The 22,817-nt window shown below is 40.4% G+C and overlaps 2 protein-coding genes across 3 annotated transcripts in view; both read left to right on the forward strand.

Annotated features, from left to right (window-relative positions):
- Positions 1–972: 972 nt before the first annotated feature.
- lrrc28 (leucine rich repeat containing 28) lies at positions 973–6,519 on the forward strand. 2 transcript variants are annotated; one of them, XM_085419962.1, is made up of 10 exons: positions 973–1,031; positions 1,455–1,695; positions 1,792–1,832; positions 2,061–2,098; positions 2,181–2,318; positions 3,887–4,093; positions 4,186–4,288; positions 4,682–4,866; positions 4,969–5,128; positions 5,214–6,519. In XM_085419962.1, exons 2-10 carry the CDS (start codon positions 1,528–1,530, stop codon positions 5,281–5,283), a joined length of 1,110 nt encoding a protein of 369 aa, XP_085276088.1. In that variant the 5' UTR covers positions 973–1,031; positions 1,455–1,527; the 3' UTR covers positions 5,284–6,519. The 2 variants fall into 2 exon arrangements, with proteins under 2 accessions (XP_085276088.1, XP_085276004.1); XM_085419878.1 differs by having other exon boundaries at positions 975–1,164.
- A 6,203-nt stretch (positions 6,520–12,722) lies between these two features.
- Positions 12,723–22,817, forward strand: part of LOC146678222 (synaptosomal-associated protein 25-A-like) — a 41,606-nt gene continuing 31,511 nt past the window's right edge. Inside the window, exon 1 of the mRNA XM_085420083.1 lies at positions 12,723–12,821. The gene's annotated coding sequence lies outside the window, so the exon portion shown is untranslated. The remainder of the gene's footprint in view (positions 12,822–22,817) is intronic.

Here is a 22,817-nt window from a genome sequence, read left to right on the forward strand (position 1 = left end):
ATTTTCTATGTAGCTGACAGCTGGTAACTGTGCAGGGGCGGGTCTAGCAAGGTTTTGCCAGGGTAGCCAGTAGGGGACAAGGAAAGGGGGGCACAAAGAAATACTTTTCTTTCTTATTCTCATTTAAAATGTCTAGCTTTTGATAAATAATTATCTGAATCTTACAACCAAAGTTTTTATCTGGTGTAAAATGTATAGAATTCATACATACATACCAACAAGACAGTGTACATTACTGTCACAACAGCGTTTCTTTTCATTCAAAGGCTTTATGGCTTTTCCTATAATACCTCGTGGGGCGGTCTCTAGTCAAAATGCCTCTGCCGATTTTTTGTCCCAGTCCAGCCCTGATAAAAAATCACCCCTGATATTCCTCTCCATCCACTCTGCCCTACCTGCACTCTCCTTTACCTTTCTTGTGCACAGACCATTGCTTTGGACGGTTTACCCCAAGTATTTAAAGTCATCAGCTTTCACTTTCTCTGCTCCTTGCAGTTTCACCATTACGGCTGTGTCCCTCTCATTCACACCTATACTTCATAGCTGTCTTCCTGTCCTCATTTATGTACTGCAACCCTCTCACATACTTCTCTGCCACTCCTGATAACCTCGTGTAGTACCACTGTTTCTGTCTTAGCACCCTATCATATGCTTTCTCTCGATCCACAAAGACGCAGTGCAACCTTCTCTATACTTTTCCACCAACAGTCTCAAAAGTCTTTTTCTCCTTCTTTAGTGTTCAGCCTCATATACAAGTCGGTATAAGCTACAATTCATATATATTATATCTATTATATCTTCAATGTACTAATAACTTGAGAACAAAAATGTTTATCCTGAAATATTTACATGTTTGGACTACAGTTCCATAGAGCCCATTCTTTTTGTGTCATCTCGCGAGAAAACGGAAATAGAAATACACGAATGACCTGAAGCGGGCAGTAACGCCCCTTCGCTCCGTCTAGTCCGCCGAAAACTTCCCCACAGGAAGAAGACGACGAAGAAGGAGTTAGCCTTGACGTCTGGCCGTGGTTGGTTGTTGTTGTTTAGCAACCATTTGCTAGTTAACGGGTAGTTTACCTTTGACATCGTATATGGCGCATTAAGCTGGTTATGAGTATATGTGAGGTTTAAAGGGGATTAAAATGGCCCTGCAAAGCTGAGGTAAACTACAGTTTTCATGTTATTGGACAGTAGCAGCCTGTTAGCTGTCATGCTAATAGTTTAAAACAACAGATATTACTACTTATTATGTTTTCTTGTGTGTCATTTGGCGTCTAATTTTGTCTAATATTAAATGAACTAACAGGTTCCTACTTTATGCAACCGTGAGCCATTAACTGTAGTTGCACATCACACGAAAACCCCCTGTTAATGTGGTCTGGGTCCACCTCATGTCGCCATTGCAGCTTGGAATATCTGTCAGGACGTCTGCTCATGTGTTTGTCTGTCAGGATCCAGTGATGCCATAGAGGTAGGAGGCACTGCCAGGGCTCCTCCACCGGAGGACGAGAGGTCTCCTTAGCAATGGCAACCGAACTTCATGAGACCATATTCATGGCCAAGCAGGAGCGCCACAAAAACCTGTTTCTTAACTACAAAAACCTGAACATTTTCCCCGTGGAGCTGCTGAAAGATGAAGGCCTGCAGTTTCTGGAGAGACTTTACATGAAGAGAAACTCACTCACTACACTGGTATCCACACAGTGCATTTTCATTTTACCATATGAGACACTTATGAAACCCAAAGAAAATTTCTAACTACTTCTGCTTTTGCTCTGTCTTTATCAGCCTGACAATCTTGCTCAAAAGCTCCCAAATCTCATTGAACTGTAAGTATTTTGCTAAACTAAGTTTTGTTTTATAAATGATGACAACAGAGAGTTGACACATGCTGTCGGAGATTGATGGTGTGTTTTGTGTTTATCAAGAGGTTTCTAGTGAAGTTAACCACCAGATGTTGCATCACTAAATGAGATTAACTGTCTCTCACATTTAGGTGTTTTCAGCAGCAAACACCAGAGCTGTAATTGTCTTACTTGTCTGCTTGTACATTTCAGGTATTTGCACTCAAACAATTTGGTCATTATTCCCGAGGGTAAGCACATTGTCCAGTACAATAATATTAATAACAGTGTTTAATTCACTTGTTTGAATATTAAGATTGGTTTCATTCCCAGCTATTGGAAACTTGGCCAGACTGCAGTCGTTAGACCTGAGCAATAATGCCCTGCAGGTTCTCTGTCCAGAGATCGGCAGATTGAGGTCTTTGCGGCACCTGAGACTGTCCAATAACCAGCTCAAATGCCTTCCTCCAGGTAAGACACAACAGTTGTCTGTCTTGTTTTTAGATTTCCTTTTAGAGGCTTAAATTATTTTACATTATCTTATGCCCCTTTATTCAGGGGCATCGGTTTAAGTACAGCTACCTAGACCAGTGGTTTGTCTTGGAGCAAGTCCAGATGTTCCTTCTGATTTTGTGCCAACCATACACTGCAGCAGCACAAACTGAATGCTTAATGTTTGCGAAATCTGATACAAACCAGAATTTAACCCCTGCCCCTCCCCCACAACAAACGTTATACTTACACTATGCATTGGCAACATTTTTATATCATTAGGACCTAATTAAATGAGATCATTGAACAAAATGTGCTTATTCACATTATAGAAAACCAAGAAAAGCTTAAAAAAAAACTGTGCTTAGCTGTGTCTTTATGAGCACAGAGAAGGAGGATGTCCGCTGGAAACTGTCATAAAATTCTACTCTGTACTCGTGTCAGTGCAACAACACGATTGGCTAATGTATTCATGTTTGAACTCTTGATTGTCACTTGTCTTACATAAAAGCTTCAAAACAAAACACTAGTGGAATAAAATCGTTTACTCTGAAATATTACAAAAAAAGAGCAAAACATGTACAACATACGTGTATTGGTAATGCTTTTACCTGCTTCAGCAATTTCTCTGTAAGAGTAAGACTTATATTTCATGTTTGGCATAAAATCACTTTGAACTGTTGCTTTTTTTCCCAGCGTGTTTGGTTTTCCCGACTTGTAAATATTTTAATTGCCAGCAGAGAGCAGCAGAGCTCTACCTGAGAGAAAAGTTGTTTTAATTTTTTTTTAAACACAGATTATCGAGGCGCATGTAAGTAGTGTAGCTGAAGCTGAAGGGAGGTTGTGCAATTTCATATACTTTAAAATAAATAAAAATAGTTACCTTCCGTGGATTTTGTCAATAACTTGAAACCATTAGATTATTATTTGTTGTGCCCATAGTCAAATTCTCAGTAACGCCTGTTTTCTTTTTGCCATGGTTCTTGATTTACCAGGAATGTTTCCTGAACTTAGTGACAACACCAACAATTTCTTTTTAGAGTCTCACAATTTCTGTTGACTGAATTTCATCCTAACTATGAGACAGTGTGTGCAAAATAAAAATAGTAGTGATGAGAAACAGTGCTTCCAGCCCTATATCAAAGTATACTTAACCAAAACCAGAGAGTATATTCAGTTACAGCTGTGGTTCGAAAATAATATAATCATTTGACTGTGCTGCTGTTCTTTTTGCAGCGATGCTCTCGTTTTGCTTTAGAAATCCCACAGGCTCCTGCCTCCTTCTAAGAGGAGGGTATAATGGGCTTACATCAGCTTTAGCCAAGATGATGAAAAAAAGACCTGTCAACAAAGATGTTATGTCTAGTTGAGATGTTTGGAAACCCTTTGGTTTTAAGGCATCCAGCGAGGAACAACAAATACAAATCAAATTTCTGATAAAAGTTTGACAAAACTGGGATTTTCTTTTTTCTTTTTTTCATTCAAATAATAAAGTTTTGCAGCTTTATCTGAGATTTACGTCTCTCACATATTTGTGACACCTGCAGAGATTGGTGATCTGCAGGACTTGGAGACGCTTGACGTGTCGATGAATCAGCTGATGTCTCTACCGGACCGACTGCATCGCTGTCTCTCACTACAGAATCTGACAGCGGACCACAACCTGCTGAGCCACGTTCCCCGGCAGCTCTGCTGGCTCCACCGCCTTAACCAGCTCTCTATGGCAGCTAACCGGCTGACTTTCCTACCACTGGGTCGGTGAATCCTCTTCTCTGTCCCTCCGTTATTTGCTCTAGTGGTGACAATAAAATGAGCGAGGTGGTGTTGAAATCTTTGTGTGTTTCAGATCTGGGCAGATCACGGGAGATGCAGTTTGTGTTTGTTGACAACAACGTGGACCTGAAAGGACTCCCGTCCTACTTGTACAACAAAGTTATCGGCTGCAGCGGGTAATACACCATCCCAACAGCTCAACAGATACAGTTTAAGACAACTGATAAAGGTCATTGCTGATAAGCAGAGTGAAAAAGAAATGCAATTCCATGATGTTGGATATAAGTTAGCCAGAAAATTAACTGGTATTTAGCCCACAGACTGTTGGAAAAGTGTAAATACTAAATGTATATAGAATGTGGCTGGTTGGGACAAGAGCGAGGTGGTAAGTATTATCCTCTGCATAGTGGTGAAACTGTCTTAACATATCATCTTAAGATCTGCACATGTGAGGGGAGGATACTGATATACGTCTTGTATAAAATAAAGGTGGTTTGTAGCATCTTTACTAAATACAACTGCAGACTTAATGGGCTGCATACTTGTTTGTGTGTGTTGTTGTCCTGCAGATGTGGCTTATCTGCTCAAGCGCTGGAGGGTGGACTTGGTGAAATGCTGGGTGAGGAATTAAGTGAAGCCTTGGTTGGCCTGCCAGCTGAAGTGAAGGTGGTGGGCTCAGAGACAGAACATGTTGTTCCCCTGGAGGAGCTGGCTATGAGGACGCTGCACCGCATCTACCACCGCCGCCCAACAGGTGAGCAGACACTGTTCACTCTTAAGTTAGAAAACACCTGCTGGTTATAATTTAATAACTTCAAACTTTAACGGCACCTTTTTTGTTTACTGCTGTTTTTAGAGCTCAGCTTGCTGCCTCCCATCACCCTCCCAAAGAGCCTGCGGGATCTGTTGCAGTTCCCCCTCGGTCACTGTCACCGATGCAGCCAAGCCATGTTCACGATCATCTACCCCAAACTCTTCCCCCTCCGTGACACCGCCCTGGCAGGAGTGCACCGCAGGTCAGGCAAACACACCGTCTTTTTTAGTTTCCCCCTGAAGAAGGATTTAACATGCATACTTACGTCCTTCTCCTCTCCTGTTCAGGACCACTGTGAGTTTTGTAGCCTACTGCTGCTCCAGTCACTGCCTCCGAACCTTTGACCTCCAGGGGTGATCTCATTTCCTTCTCTCTCCCCTCCCCCACTCACACACTGACATATAACATCAGCTGTGGATCTTGAATGTCTGTGGCTCGCTACTTGATAAAGAACCTGACAGAAGCAGCGTATGCAGATGTTTGGTAGGTCAGATGATGAACACAAAGCTCAACATTTCAGAGCTTTGCATTCCTGTTTGTGTGGGGGGGAGGTCAGCAGCAGTGCACAGTAGTGCTCATTAAATGGTAACTACCCACTCATAACTGGGCACTTTTAAGAACAAACACTTTCATCTTTGTGGAATAAGATGTTTTTTTCCACTGAAGCTTTTTGCAGCAGACTCATTGATTGCAGAGTGATCTTTGAGGTGTTAACATTTGTAGCATGCTTTTGTTTTTATGATAACCGAAGAATATTTGAAGGTTTGTGAGTTCAAAGAATGTTTATCAGTTTGATGTGTGTTAATTTCAGAAGAAATTAAAGTGAATGTCTAAAATAGAAAATCTACATTTGAGACAACATACTGCATGAAGTCATGTTCTTAGTCACAGTTTTTGTGAACTCTAAGACCTACTAAAGACAATGAGCCAAGGATTCATGTTAGGGCTGTCACGATATCAGACTTAAACTTCATCATTATAATATTGTAATATGAGTGGTTGAAAAAGAAACTTCTGTACTTATGCTTTCAGTCAGATTCATTAACTTTGTTTATTGGCCAGTTAATTAAACTCAAAATTCGTAGACATGGCGAGAGATGCTATGATGCTTAACCCTACAAAAGCATACAAAACAAAGTTTTTTCATATTGTGCATTGACACAATATTTACATTTCATTTTTAAATATCAGGATTTTCAATACATGTAATCGTGACACCTCTAACTCGCATTTATTTGACAGGTTATGAGAAAGTTTGTTATATTCTATATCAGCTTTTAAGATTTGACCGTTTTATATGTTAACAGCAATGTCTTTTTGTCATAACAAGAATTATAATAACACACTCTGTGTTTAAAAAAAAAAAAAAAAAATACACAAACCAAAAAGTCAGATTTTCACACTTTTTAGGGTTTAAAGGACACAGACTGTCTGCCTGAAGAAAAAGAGAGATTTAAACACAAGCAGCGCTGTGTGTTTCTCTTGTTGAACTGATATGTGTGTGTGTGTGTAATGTTTATTACCATATTGTACAGTTCTAATTTATCATTTGTTTTGTTTGGCAGTAAATATTGACTGATGTTTGACTTTGAATTTGTGTTTTTCTTACAAAAGAGAGTTCATCATAACAGTTGTCCATAAAGAAAACTGCAGAGAGGACAGAAGCATCTATTATCAGATCCATTACATAAAGTTCTGAAATGTCTGAGAAAACACAGCTTTTAATGTGACTCAGGTCTGAAGCTTGTGAGAATCATGTCAGTCTTACAATATGTTGTTAAAGCCACAACAGAAAACATGCCGTAGTCGCCTTTTGACTGTACCCATGTAAGCACCAACCTCTGCACCACCATGCCGTTCTCCTTTACAACAATAACTCAAAGGTCTGGAGATCTGGGAAAAAGAAATAGAAAGAAGTAGCCTTGGGTCAGCCACACAATCGCCAGAACCCAGAACCTCCCTCCCTAAACTAATTGCGTAATTTGAACTAAGCTAACAAGTAAAAGTGAAAAACAGACACTAGGAGAAGATACGAGAATGAGAATTGTTATTTGTAATAAAGCACTTCACTTAGTTTGTTTCTTAGTTTCGTTTGTAGTGGAAGACTTCAGTCTATAAAACGACACAGGTTTAGATTTTATTTATTTTTTGTTCTTTTTCATGTGACTGATGCCTTACAGATGATTGAAATTGCTGCCCAGATCACCCAAAACACTTTCCACTTGAAAGTTTTCAAACATGAACACGTTCAAATCTTCTGTTTTCCCTCTCTTTGCATTTCACAACTAAGAGTGCATGTTTTTTTCTTTTTTTGTTAGAGTTAAAGTTCAGCTGCTTGGCTATAACAGTTGTTTGTGTCAGTAGGTCAGGAGAGTCGAGCTCTTTGGCTCCCCATTATGTGGGATATAAAAAACATCCGGCCAACAGGAAGGTCTTGTGCCAGTTAGCCTCGAGCCAAGCATGCCAGGGGAGCTTTGCTTAACTCCTGAGTCAGACTTTTATTTTCCTTATTTATTCCTCTGATATACCAGCTATCCCCCGCTGAACATGCTAGCAGCATACCCCGCCTTTCATTTCTTATTTTCTTTATCGTTTGCATTTTTTGCAATGAGTCCATCTGTAGCTGCTGCATAATAACAGAGGGTTGTTGAGAGGAAAGCGGAGCAGCTCCATTACCTGGATCGATGACATGTTCAGACAGATGTGATACCATGATCCTCTCTGACTGGTGCTTCAGCTTTCTGCCCTCCCTCTGGGACTATTCCATCTCAGCTGCCTGCACATAGGAAATATCACTCGTCCATACTTTATGCTCACATAAAGACACAGGCAAAGCAAAGCCTCATGAATTTGTACATAAACACAGCACTGCAGGAACACATGACGAGAAAGTCATCAGTGCAAATTGAACATGTGAGCTCAGATGAATCTGAAGGAAACCTACATTTAAAAGGAGGATTAACCCCCCCAAAAAAGATTGCGAATCCTTGTGCAGATGGACTGGTGTTGTGAGAAGTCAAGATTTCTCAGATGGTGTTTTCAGAGCCTGATGTGGTATGTTCACATGAAGTAAGAAAAAACCTACTATCTACTTTCTTAACCCACATTACAGTGGGGCAAAAAAGTATTTAGTCAGCCACCGATTGTGCAAGTTCCCCCACCTAAAATGATGACAGAGGTCAGTAATTTGCACCAGAGGTACACTTCAACTGTGAGAGACAGAATGTGGAAAAAAAATCCATGAATTCACATGGTAGGATTTGTAAAGAATTTATTCGTAAATCAGGGTGGAAAATAAGTATTTGGTCAATAACAAAAATACAACTCAATACTTTGTAACATAACCTTTGTTGGCAATAACAGAGGTCAAACGTTTACTATAGGTCTTTACCAGGTTTGCACACACAGTAGCTGGTATTTTGGCCCATTCCTCCATGCAGATCTTCTCGAGAGCAGTGATGTTTTGCGGCTGTCGCCGAGCAACACGGACTTTCAACTCCCGCCACAGATTTTCTATGGGGTCGAGGTCTGGAGACTGGCTAGGCCACTCCAGGACTTTCAAATGCTTCTTACGGAGCCACTCCTTTGTTGCCCGGGCGGTGTGTTTTGGATCATTGTCATGTTGGAAGACCCAGCCTCGTTTCATCTTCAAAGTTCTCACTGATGGAAGGAGGTTTTGGCTCAAAATCTCACGATACATGGCCCCATTCATTCTGTCCTTAACACGGATCAGTCGTCCTGTCCCCTTGGCAGAAAAACAGCCCCATAGCATGATGTTTCCACCCCCATGCTTCACAGTAGGTATGGTGTTCTTGGGATGCAACTCAGTATTCTTCTTCCTCCAAACACGACGAGTTGAGTTTATACCAAAAAGTTCTACTTTGGTTTCATCTGACCACATGACATTCTCCCAATCCTCTGCTGTATCATCCATGTGCTCTCTGGCAAACTTCAGACGGGCCTGGACATGCACTGGCTTCAGCAGCGGAACACGTCTGGCACTGCGGGATTTGATTCCCTGCCGTTGTAGTGTGTTACTGATGGTGACCTTTGTTACTTTGGTCCCAGCTCTCTGCAGGTCATTCACCAGGTCCCCCCGTGTGGTTCTGGGATCTTTGCTCACCGTTCTCATGATCATTGTGACCCCACGGGATGAGATCTTGCGTGGAGCCCCAGATCGAGGGAGATTATCAGTGGTCTTGTATGTCTTCCATTTTCTGATGATTGCTCCCACAGTTGATTTTTTCACACCAAGCTGCTTGCCTATTGTAGATTCACTCTTCCCAGTCTGGTGCAGGTCTACAATACTTTTCCTGGTGTCCTTCGAAAGCTCTTTGGTCTTGGCCATGGCGGAGTTTGGAGTCTGACTGTTTGAGGCTGTGGACAGGTGTCTTTTATACAGATGATGAGTTCAAACAGGTGCCATTCATACAGGTAACGAGTGGGGGACAGAAAAGCGTCTTACAGAAGACGTTACAGGTCTGTGAGAGCCAGAGATTTTCCTTGTTTGAGGTGACCAAATACTTATTTTCCACCCTGATTTACGAATAAATTCTTTACAAATCCTACCATGTGGATTCATGGATTTTTTTTTCACATTCTGTCTCTCACAGTTGAAGTGTACCTCTGGTGCAAATTACTGACCTCTGTAATCATTTTAAGTGGGGGAACTTGTACAATCGGTGGCTGACTAAATACTTTTTTGCCCCACTGTATATTATATACTGGCATTTTTAATGTATCTGGTTGTCATACTTGTACAATTTCCTTCATCAATGACAGATACTGAGGATTTCAATCATTTATGTCCAAGGTGGTGGTTGGTGGGGTGTTAGGGTTAGCCTCAGTAGACTACCTGCTCTACCTCCTGAACTACAGTTGTTCCCAACTTCCATTTGAAGCTGATTTAGGTGAAATAAAAACTGCTCTTTCCTCCCAAAGATAACATCTGTTCTTCTGCACAGAGATCAGTACCAGGACTGTAGTATTTGATAAGCCAGCGACAAACATTGTCCAAATATCACTGATAGCAGAATGTTTGTCCACAGCCGGCTTGTTTGCTGTGGTTGCTCAGCTGTCAAACAGCATGTGCCTGAGGATAACTTGGAATCTTGTTCTAGGTCTATTAGGCATAATTCATGGTTCACTGTTGCAACACAGTATAGTATGTTTGTAATTCAAAGCGAAAAGGTAGAAAAGACAACAAAAAACCCCCATAACAATAGCACATAAACAAAGGGATTCAGACCTGATCCAAAAGTTAATGACCTGTCCCTTTGCCTCTCCTCCACCTCTGAGTTTCATTAAATTCAGCCGGTCAGTTTCAGGTACACGTGTAGATTACTATACACCCTGAAAATGAGTTGATATCTTTGTAGCTGCATGGGTTTTATGATTAACAATAGTGCAGTGCAGTATTCAAATGTCCCAATAGCACACGTGTAGTACTTAACACATTATGCAGCAGGGATCCTGTCACTGTTTTGTAAATGATAGCTAAATACTTATCAGATTATATGCATTCAATTGACACAGCCAGTTGCCAGTTCCCAACTGTCACACATCAGAGTAATCACTTGGAAATGTCTCTTTGCTGGATGTTCTGTGCTATGCATAAATTTGCACTCTGAGCCATTTTCAAACACTCGAGGAGGACTGCTTCAATCAGTGGCAACACGGTGTCACAGTGTTATTGGGTTCTTGACTTTATTGCTATTGGATCATCAACTGGGAGGGAGGAAAGCCAATCCATCACCTGCATAGATCCATTCTGCTGCTAATCAGCTGCTTTCAGGCCTTGAGGGTCAACTGGATTTCTGGAGAATGTTTTAGTGTTTTAATAGTAAATAATGAGGAAGAAGACAGTAGAGCGATAAGGACATTAATCCATTAAACTAGGAGAGATGACAAGGACTAGTGTAGGATCACCACATGCTGCTGATGGAGCACAGTAAGGACTTACTTGACAAAACAACAAATTTAAAGAAAAAGAACCTAAGGGCTGATTGGCTCAAAGGACACTTGGAAAAGCGTAGTGACATAATTTTTTTTAATGCGTTTTTTTTTTGACAGTGTGGGAATTGACAAGGAGAAAGATGATATGATCTGATCACTGCTAAGCCTTTACCTTACACTCCTTTCCCCAGCTCATTAGGACCTCTCCTGTGTTATCTCTCCACAGTCACAGAAATAATCAAGGCACCATGGCTCTCATCTTTTACCTGCTTAATGTTTGTCTTGCATGTATGCTGTTTGCGTCTGCAGATGTGAGTCATCTAAGGCCACGTATCCGTTAAAGTACAATAAATAAAAGCTGTCAAAAAGAGAGTGCACACAAGCAAATTTTCATCTTAAAAAAGGAACAACAAGCTTCTAATTTCTGCAATTTCTCCAGCTAAAAAGACCTTTTTAGTAAAGAAGACGTGTTGCCCCTGCACCATGTCTTTTCAAGCATTTTAGCATTTTGTGTGATTATGTAAAGTCAAGGACTCCAGGGGCAAACAGCTGAGCACACAGAGGACAATCTCAAGAGGCTTTTTGGGCTCTGTGTGCATATAAACACACATGGATAGATATGCTTGTGACAGGAAGTATGGTCAGTGGAGATGGGAAATGTATTGCATGTAAGGGGATGTAAGGTTATTAAAAAAATATTTAGGGTAGGAAAGAAAATCATCATACTTGTAACCATGAAAATCTTTCTGTATACCAATTTTTAAAAAAAAGAATAGAAAAAAACTTGAACTACACGCTTTTGGATTTATGTCAGAAATATTCTATAAATAAATAACATTTTCTTTGAATGCTCTCTTATCTATCCCTCAAATCGCATTAATCACCTGCACTGAAAAAAGTCAGATTTGTCAGATTTTTCTTTCTCACATTTATTATTGTTTTCATTTGAGTTCCTTCAGTAAAAAGTTTTCTTTGTCAGTTACTCTGCTTTCTAAGTAGTAAACAGTCGGACTAAAGCACCGTGACTTTAGATCACAGACAATAATCTGCAGTTTGCGCAGATCAGCCTGCAGCTCTGCCTGATATCAATGCAGAAAGACAGCAGCTTGCAGCCAACATGGCTTTGGGCAGCGCGCAGCTGACCTACCTTTTTATCCGTTACCGCTGACGTCAGAGGGCGCGGCCATTTTGTGAGAGGCGTCAATGAGACAGGAAAACAGGTGGCATGACTGTCAAATTAAAACCAAACCTAGTATTATTATTATTGTTGTCAGAAGTAGCTGTGTTGCTATATATCTTATATTTTATCTAATAGGAGAGCAGGTAGCACTGCCTGGTTGACTTGTGCCTAATGCCTTACGTCCTTCTTAATGCAACTCTCAAGGAATTTGTGTCTTCCCATGTAATCAAACCGGGGATCTTTCACAAATGTTAGGGAAATGTGTATTATTCACTTATATTTCCTTCCAATAACAGGAGTAAAGCATTTCGTGGATTTACCCTGTGCTATAATCTATGTATGACATGTATATTTCGACATTTCCGACTTGTAGTGTTGTTGCTTTGCCACCTTTAAAAATAGTCCTGGATTTCTTGGGATGTCGGAAGTTTTTTTCAGCACCACTTCCTGTGTATGCACCTCCTAATGACCAAACACCAGTCACGTTATACACAGTTTTCACTTAAAGTAACTACACAGTTCCTTCACAGGTTTTATTTTGTGAGTCATTAACAGGAAGTGTTTGATGAGTAGACCTGCGGAGATTAACGCTTGCTATGGCAGTTAAGGGGGAGGGCGGTGCTGATCCAGCGGAGGGCGTGGGGGTTGGGGGGCGGGGACAGTCCCGTTGAACGGAGCGGCTGGACGGACAGACATCTTCACCCTGTACAAACATACAGCAAAAGAAAAAGAAGAGAAAGAGCCGAAGAAACTTAACCAGGTCGGTTTAATTCGATTTTTTAATCCTCTCATTTTGACCCACAGAATAATCAAAAGAAGAGCGATAATTAAAGTTTGAATGATTCTCCAGATTTCAGGTTTTAGCAGTTTATACGTCCCAGGACGTGACAGAGTTCTCAGCTGTAAGAACGCGTCATATTTGCTAGGTTATTTTTTGTTTGTGAGGTGATGATATCTGAGGGGAAACGAGGACCATGTTGCTGAGGTGTTTCTGTTGTGTTTGTAGCGACTCTGTGCTGAATTGTTTGAACTTTTGGCTGTTTCCTGTTTTCTGTCACAGGGGAAGAGTGGTTGTTTTATGTAAGGATTAAACAACAGGATAACACAGACTGTGTAATCTTGTTTTTCATTTTTCTGAAAGCTTGTAGGTGTAGCTGGCCATTGAACAGAAAAGCCGTGTGCAGGTTCAGGACCTTGGACAGCTCCCGAGTCTGAAACACGCTGAAAACCACTTTACGCACAAAGCGAAACGTTTGTTCTCAAAGTGCCCCCCCAAAAATGAAAATCTGAAGTTAATCTATTCGTGAAACGAGGCAAACTGAAGCAGTAAGTCGTGAAAAATACCTGAATCTAGTTTCTGCGCTCTGGAAACAAGTGAGACAGCATTCGTTATCACACTTATTGTTTTTATAAAATGGCCAGGCTGTTTGTGGTTCAGATCTGTTTTAATCCAGAGGTCTGACTTTTCACCTTTCCTTCACTTCCTTTTTCCAGAGGACCGTACAGACACAGTGAACAGGGAGCCGTTAATGGTAACAGATCATTTTCATGAGGGAAAGATGGATGTTCGGTTAGGAGCGTCAGGTGCAAGAAAAACAGAAGCAGAAAAAAAAAGATCAGAGGTCAGCATATAAGCATTTTGAAATAATTATTTTAAAGATGCTAGTTTTTAAGGCCCTGTCTGAGAAAACGTGTACAATAGTCACTCCTATGACTGAAGCTGCGCAGTTGCGACATTAAGGTTGAATTTTGTTATGAATTTTGATTATGAATTTAACTCAAGTTAAAGTAGAAACTGCTCCAGTCTTTCTCCCCTTCCTGCATGTGCACCTGTGTTAATGTCAGAGAGGACAAAGAGCTCAGGCCGACTCTTAAGCAGATCAACACGTGTGTGTGTGTGTGTGTGTGTGTGTGTGTGTGTGTTGTCTTTTTTTGGCAGCCTGGTGTTGTTTGTAACTCGATGTAAACAGGTGGATATTTCAATTAGGGCAGGAAATGACTGCAGCACACCCAACATGGACTAATTGAAGCATATCCAACTTCCAGTCAATTCTATGTCCTATGTTGTATTTTGGTTTTGCTGCTGCTTTAAATTATGGAGTGCAAATGCATCCAGCATGTAAAAAAAATATCAATCTCAGCTGCAACAGGTGAACTTTACTTCTAACAATTTGTTAAATTTAATTAATAATGTTTTCCTAGGACTTCCTGTGTTTTCTTGTCTATTTTTTCCTCCCTTACTTCCTGTTTTACTTTGATAATATGTTTTCTTGTGTCTCTGGTTGCTTTGCTTCACTTGCTTCACTTTCTCTCTTTATGGTCTGCTCCTGTAGGATTCCTGGTTTATTTTCTGGAGTTATTCCACTGAGTTTTGGTTTTTCCATGTACTGGATTATTGTTGGACATATTCTGCTCTTCTTCAGTTTATTAAACTTACTTTTGTTTTGTTTTTTCACCTTAAGAAATCTTAAATGTGTCCTACAGTTGTGTCCTGATTTTGCTGAAAGCTGGTGTACAGTGAACCAAGTGTAACTGGTTTGGTTGATGAAATGTTAATTGCAGCTGTTTGCTTTTCCTGGAGCCGAAATGTTATGATTAACATGAACCCAGGGTGCTCAAATAATTAGCTTCCTGGTGAGAAAGTGCTTCCTGCTTTCATTAGCACATACCTGCCCCCCACCATGATCAATCCCCCATCCTCCCCCACAGCACCTATCACTCACCACTCTGTCACCCTGCCCACAAAGAGGTGAGAAATTACCACCAGTCTCCCGCTACATCTGTCAAACACGCACACATGCCACAAACAGCGTAGCAAACTTTTCCTCTCCTTCCTCTTCATTCGATACTTAAATGTACTCCCCTTGCTATTTATTCATTTTGCTCTTTACGCCTTCCTGTTAAATTTCAGTGCAATCGTCTGTGAAATTGCCACATGATAGACAAACCCGAGTGATTATGCGCCCAGATCACAATCTCACTTATTAACTTTGAGCAATAAAATGAGTGCGGGGATCTTCTTCTGGCAATGACTTCCCTTTTTTATTTTACCCTGTGAGGTTTTTATAAACACATGCACTCTTTAAACTAGTTTGGGCAGCACATCATTTATCAATCTAGGGCTGAGAGGGGCAGATGTTTTAAGAAGCCCTCCAGTATATTTTGATTGCACCCGCAGGGTTAATTTTTAAAGCTGAGTCAGTCAGAATGAGTGCTGCTTACAGAGTTTAGCTTTAACAGGGTGAGTTTTTATCAGTTTAAGTTCTTTTCACCATACAAAACAATTTACAGATGAAATAGACTGATATACACTCACCAGTTTGTTGGGGACACCTGTTCAACTGCCCTCATCAAATCAGATAATCACACTTTACTGGGTGAAAATCCCAGTGCTCAAAGGAGAATAGGAAGATGATTTTGAGATGACAGGAAGACAACCGTAACTCAAATATCCACTCATTATAACTAAGGTAGGCGCATCTACGGACACAAAATAACAACAAACACAAAGCAAACAAGCAAAAAATTGGTCTTGGCAAATGTAAATGCAGAATTTCAAAATCTGTGCACTTCTAATTTTAAAGAATCCAGCAGCAGTAGCACCAACAAAGAGCAATTACTGGTTTAGAACTTGAAATGCTAAATGCGGAACACGAGATTTCATATCTAAAGATTATTGCACATTTCTTTAACACTTTGTTTCATGTCTGGCCAACTTAATGTAACTTAAAGGCACCTTTGTCTTTTACCTCCAATCACAGTATGTTCGATGAAATGGGTGGATCTGTTTCAGTAAAAAAACACGTCTTTTCACAAGTAAATATGGATGTAAAAATGTTAAAATACATATTAAAACTCTTACATTTTTGCAAATATCTAAATAAGAGATGCAGTTTATGCATGTGTTAGACATCAAGGATAGACAAAGAAATACTTAATGTTGTTTGTTCTGTATTTTGATCCTGGTGCTTCATCAAATTATCATTTATAAAACATTCAAAATGGTGATATGATCCTTCTTATTGATCACAATGGCGTTATCGAGTTGCAGTAACTCGATTCCTTTGATGGCTTCAGTTTTACCCTTACAGCAAGGTTAAAGTCGGTGCAACACCAAAAGTACAAATCCTTTTGCAAAGAAGCCGCGATTATCTTTTAAGGACGTTTATGTTTTTGTTGTTAGCACAAGCATGTGATAACTCTAATCCTGTTGTCCACGCAGGAGGAGAACCATGCTGTTTTTACATCCTTTTCCCCCATTTGTCACACGTACAAACAGAAGAGTGTGTTTTTACCTAATATATACAGCTCTATATGTGCCTGTCAACAATCTGCATGTCTAAATGAGTGCGCACAGAGACGTATACTGACAGGTGTCCATTTGAATGTATACATGTAGAGAAGAAATGGAGGAGAGGAGATTGTGTGCGCATGTGTGTGTGTGTGTGCTCTAGGTTTTGTGTGTGTTTGTGAGAGCAGAAGTGAGAGAGAGGCTGTGAATGTCAAAGTGAAAGAAAAGCATGCAAAAGAGAGGAAGAGTGGTCTGTGTGTTATGTAAGTGTGTGTGTGTGTGTTCTGTAGGCCTGCAGATTAATCCAGTGGGTTTTATCCTCAGTGAATGGGACAGTGGGGCTTTGCAGTGATTATCCCTGGAGGCCACAGATGATTGCTTTGAATTTCTTGCATGTCCGACACTGCCACGTTTGCCTGCCTGCGCATTGTTCTGTCTGCCGACTTTATTGGCAATACTGTGACGCTCCGTAAAAGTTAAAAGGCCATAAAATTGGAGAGCGTGGTAGATGCTTTATATATTATTCTTAATATGTGGAAGGTTTTACTGGAATAATGTGTCTTTAATTGTGCAAAGTAGTTTAACCGGCTGTGTTAATGTAAAGTTTAATGTGTACTTTCTTTCTGACCAGCTACTCCGCCTCCTCATGTCTGTCTTTCCATAAGTCTGCTTCTCTGTTAATCTGAACCGCAGCTTTCTGCCTGTCTGTCTCTACTTTGGATTATATAACGAGGAAATATCAGAATTGCAATCTGCTCCATCATCCCTGCTCAGCTGAGACAAAAATGGCTGAATGCTGGGAACCTGCCCCCTCCATATGTTTTGGCTTTCCTAAAGGTGTCAAAATCAGAGCCTGGCATCTTAAAAGGTGCATTTTTGTATGCTTGTTGCCAGGTGGTCGACCATTTGCCTCTTATGTCATTGATGTTTGGCTGGGAAGTCATCACGTTACAGTACAGTTTATCTAGAAATATATAAATCCCTTTGATTTTGAAGCATAAATGGAAAATATAAGAAATGAAGCCATTTTGGTGGCTTTTTAAAAAAATAACAAGTCTTAATATTTTCCTATGCTTTTCCTCAATGATTTTCCACGGCAGATTTCTCTCTGTGTGTCTATCCTGCCTCTCCACAGGGAATGTGTTAATTCGTTATAGCCATATTGTCACTGCGGGCGTTGCTTTGGGCAGGACACCAGCTTGTTCCATTCACACTCCACCACTATGGTCAACCTGGATGGTTGTCAGGAGGCTTGATTATAAAGCTGTTCTCTCAGTAACTGACATTCATCCTGCTTTTTTGAGTCCTTTTAATTTAAAAGTCATAATTTCTTTAATTTTTAGAAGCCTTGCTTTGGGCCACCTTGACATTACATCTACAGGAGCTTTTGCAAGCCCCGATCTTAAATTCACATTTCTTGGAGGACTTTCCAGTGAATTTTCCAGTGTCTCCTAACTTTTCCCACAAAGTTAGAAGCACAGAACTGTTCAAAATATCTTGTTAAGCTGAAACATTAAGATTTCTATTCACTGGAACTAAGGAGCCAAGGCGAGCCCCCCAAATGCAACCCCAAACCATTATCCCTCCTCCACCAAACGTCACAGCTGGGACAGTGAAGTCATGAAGGTAATGTTTCTAGCTTTTGTCAAACCCAGACTCATCCATCAAACTGCCACGTAGAGGGGTGTTATTTATCAGTATGCAGAATGTGTTTCCACTACTCCAGAGTGGGTGTGCTTTACACCACTATGAATTCAATAATTCTGCAGATATCTGGCCAGCAGACCATTGGACTGGTGCTTATAAGTAAGTAAGTAAGTAAGTAAAGTTTATTTATTAAGTGCTTTTCATAGACAGGTAGTCACAAAGCGCTGTGTCTTTCTACTCAATTTGAGCACTAAAGCGCTTTCTACTATAAGTAGTACTACAGCGCTTTTGTTTATGCCTAAGGACTTTGACTAATATCTACATCTACACTCACACTCGAATAGTCAAGGCACTTGTATAAAAATTCACCCCTGTGCAGAAATTAGCTATAGAGACCCAAACTCTTTTTGTAGCAGGTTGTAAACATGCTTATTTCTGTAGTAAGGTTGCATATTTTACCAAAGGAGTCTATGGTTTTACTCACATTTGGAGACAGCCTCGAGCAACCAGCAGAGGAACTCTTTTGGCTTTGTTTTTCAGCCCCAGAGGTTGCTGCTGCCGCTGCTGCTCGGTCTGTGCATTTGTGCATGTTTTGATGTTGGCCCATGTATGCAGCAGCAGCAGTCAGGCGTAAACGGGTGGGTGAACTGTCTGAATGGTTTAGCCCTCAGGCTCTCATCATGCTCTCTGTCCAGGTCACATCTTGGCACGTGTATTTATTGTTTATAGGTCAACATGGTGGTACAGTGTTTATGCAGGAGTGGTTTTTATGACTGGAATTCTGCAATTTTTTTTGTTGTTGTCTGTACCGATATAACAGACACATTGTTTCTGCATAAGCTTCAAATTATCCAACAGATCAGTTTGGGTCAGGTGATACTGTAAAAATCCTGATCCTTCACTATCGTGTGGATTTATCTGATGTAATACAAAGGTTGTCTGAGAATGGATAATGTAATAAATCAAGTGTCAGTGGCCACTTTAGCTCCTGAGTCACTACAGTTACTTTTAGCTTTGCCCAGCCAAGAGAAAATCAACTTGAAAAGCCATTAGTACATACGGGGGATGGATGCAAGTGTATCTGAGCATGAGTGTGTTTGTGAGTGTGTGTGTGTGAAATGGAAAGGTATCAGCCTTTTCATCTCAACAGCAGTCTGTCTGACGCAAGATGGAAAAGTATCCTTGCAGGGTTACGCAGCTTTCCGTGCGTAGGATGGATGTTGATCTTGATAGACATTGAGATTTTATATTTAGTGATTAGTTTATTGATTTCTCTTTCCAATTTCCTAAATTTTTTTTAAAAACAAATAGGCCTGCACAGGATTTAGAACCCCTACAGTTTTATTATTCTTGAGTCCGAACACTGAAACCCACAAAACAGGAAACATGCCGTGTTTCTCAAACTGTGAACCCCACTAGTACTGCGCTGAGCAACAGCAGACGAGATGTAAAACTAGATCTTTGTTAAAAATGTATTTTTTTTTTTAAATGAGACAAGCTTTTTGGGATTCTTATATTGGGCATGTGAGAAAAAAACCTTTAAAAACCACTGATTTATTGAACTACAGAGGAAGCGGGGCAAGTAGTTTGCCTCTGGGATCTATAACAGACACGGAAGGTGCAGGTGGAAAATCTGGAGAAGAGAGTTGAGGGCATCAGAGGTCACAACAAGAACTGCAAGCCTAGAGAGGAACTTATTCCCTAAACACTGTCCAGGGTTGAAGAGCTGGGGTTCATATACTGCCCGTTGGTGATCAGTTGATGCATGTCAGGTATGTGAACAAAGGAACTGGCAGGAACTGGAGAGAAGTCACATCTCAGGAATTCACACAAAATAAGTCAGCTATATGAAGAGGGAGAGAAACCTCCACTGCATGGATTCGGATGTCACGGCTTTGCAATGCACAACAATAAAAACGTTATTAACTAATATTTTATTGACTAAAAAATAGCTCACCTGCATATGTAAACAGTATTTATTCACTTTACCTCCAGGATCTTTCAGGTCAAGGATGACTTGGCATAATGTAGTCAAAGAATTTCACACATTATAAAAACTAAATGATATAACACATTAACTGCCAATGCCTATCATTAAAGCATATACATTATAATGTTGTTTGCTGCAAAGACATACCTGCATTTGAGTTTCAGCAGGTAAGAGGTGTAAACCTGCAAAGTGGCAATCAGGAGATGAACTTTTCAGTCCCTCCTTCGTTAGGTTTGTTTGGCTTAAAATCAAAAGCAGTATTTACATGAGTGTTTCTGCATCTTATCTTTCTTATCCAGATGTTCACATGTTGCACATATGATGTGTCAGCAGGTTAGGATTGGAAAAGAGTGCAAAAGCACCTGTAAACACACAGTATATGTGTGTAGCACACTGCTGTTGCATTATTGACCTGGCTCCATCCAATAAATAATGAAACATAGTTATGCTTTGAAGTGGTGGATGTTGCTTCGTCCCACCCTTAACACACAAACGCAGCAGTATCTGCTCCACTGCTGCTCGCCTTCTTGTCCTTGGTCCTGTTCATCACATGTGGGGGTTTTTTTTTTCAGTTTCTTGGGTTCTCGGTCTAGAGAAGTGTTAACCTTCTCCCACACATTTTCTTTTGTGTGATGTGTTTCTGCAAATTATTATTAGGACAGAAAATGACAAGGAAAAACTGGTCGCATGCCTGTTTTATAAAAACTGACTTTTGTCAGTGTTATGAAGCTTTTTGTTGCAGTCTCATTTATCTACTGCTGTGCAGAAGCTCCAGAGGCACTGAAGTGAAACAATACAAAAAGTCAGGTTTGGTTCAAATAGAGGAGGGAGTGAGTGAACAGGAGGGTGTTAAATGTCATCCCAATAGAGATTTGTTTTCTGCCTTTATTCATAATTACTAATGTCACCTCTGGTACCCTCAGCGCTTCTGGTGCACTACCAGAGATTTCTGCAGTAATGAGAACAAAAGGTGTGAGAAATCTTTTCTTGCTGGGCGGAACTGCAACCTTTCCACAAACCCAGTGACTCCACAGTCTTCATTTCAGTGCCATTAAGTACTGCACATCCAGATTTCATTGCAATTATGCAAAGAAAGGAAGATTATAGGAACAGAAGTGCTCATTTTCACTAGCAACCCAAGTAACCTGAAAAATCCCCCATATGAAAGAGAAGGAAAAGTGCAGCAGCTATCCTAAAAATACAATAAATAAACATATAAATCTCAGGTTTAGGTTAGTGCTTCTATAAGCCTGTGAGAAACATACAGCCAACAAACTGATGGACTGACCTCGTTTCTCTTGACTCTCAGATTCAGTGCTGCCACGGTGTCCTGATGTCCTATTTTCTTCACAAACATTGTTTATCTCCAATGAACACGGCACTTGATTGATGGCGGTGTACTCGGTCTAACGGAGGCCGTTTGTCACAACAGACTGACAGTCTGCTGGATGCTAAACATGAGCCTCTTCACTTTTTAAATCCTGATTCTGTCCTGTGTTAATGTTGCATAGAGTGTAACTGTGCACTTATGGTTGTATCTAAATTTATTTTGTTCCTTTACTGCAGACTAGTGCTAACATCTTCTAAAAAAATTTCTTTGCGGTTATATGTTGGTGTTTGTTAGATGTGACTCAGTTATTGTTTGTTTGGAAGCCTTTGATGTGAAGCTACGATATGATATGAAACAAGCCAGCACATGATGATTTTTGTTGCTGTGTGATGAGCATGGTGAGTGACGAATCAGTGTTAAGCTGACCTCAGCATTTTTCATTTCCTCCAGTGACATGTTGACATGATCCCCCGACTCACATGCCAGTGGATCATGTCAGCAAACTTGGGTGCAACTAGGGGGATGCTAACCGTGCTTGATCACTGTGTGAGGTTTTTTTTTTTGTAGCAACAATTTTAGTTCAGCTTTGGTAATATATATTAAATCTGACCATTTAGATACGTTAGCTATCAGGGTTGGTTGAGTTTATTATTTTTATTTTATTTATGTTACTCATGTGTGATTGGGGAACTGCTGTCGCCCATATATCATCCCCAGAGAGTATAAAACATGGACGTAGCTTCTGAGTCTGAAAAATGAAGCCAAATGAGAACTTTCCTTCTCTCTGATGTTCAAAAAGACTTCTCGTTCTATAGAAGTTTAGGTGGAATGGGCCTCAGCTTTAACCTCTGAAAACATTTTCTCATGAGTTTCGGGACTCAGTTGCTTATTTCAAATGATACAAAGAAGTATAAAGTCAATTTTGTCAATTTTGGTCATTCTAAGAGTCAGAAAGGAGGATTATCCTCCTTTAAGCCTGTGGCTTTAAAGTTAGACCACACCTCATTTGTCACAAAGAAGGAATTTCAAAACACAACATTGGTGAAAATGAAAATACTAATTTAGGCTTTATAACGGTGTCAAAGCAACGGTTGATGTGACGCTGCCTACATCCTACATTTATACTGTCTATAGTTTGAAGACAACAAATGCTCAAGCACACTAGCATCAGTGAAAGGAAACACAAAACTTTCCTGCACCTCTGTGCACGCCAGTGTGTTCTGTATATCAGGCATATTGTACAGCAACTGAGAGAACAGCCTTAAATCTGAGTGTTACAGCTCATGAACGAAGGCTTATTTGCTTTGCCTCACCTGCGCACACCTCAGCAAATATATAAATAATCACTGGTGTGTGTCTTAAGTGCCTGTTGTAATTTGCTCCAGCAACATTTTGTGTTTTAATATCAGCAAGATATGAAAATGTGCTCCACTTTACTCCAGAGGAGATGATTTGAAGATGATTCACGCACACCGTGTGAGAAACACATTATATTAAA

Source organism: Rhamphochromis longiceps, linkage group LG1 (assembly GCF_057381845.1).
Source record: "Rhamphochromis longiceps isolate RC_006_pf linkage group LG1, R_longiceps_female_GT1.1, whole genome shotgun sequence".
Classification (NCBI taxonomy): domain Eukaryota; kingdom Metazoa; phylum Chordata; class Actinopteri; order Cichliformes; family Cichlidae; genus Rhamphochromis; species Rhamphochromis longiceps.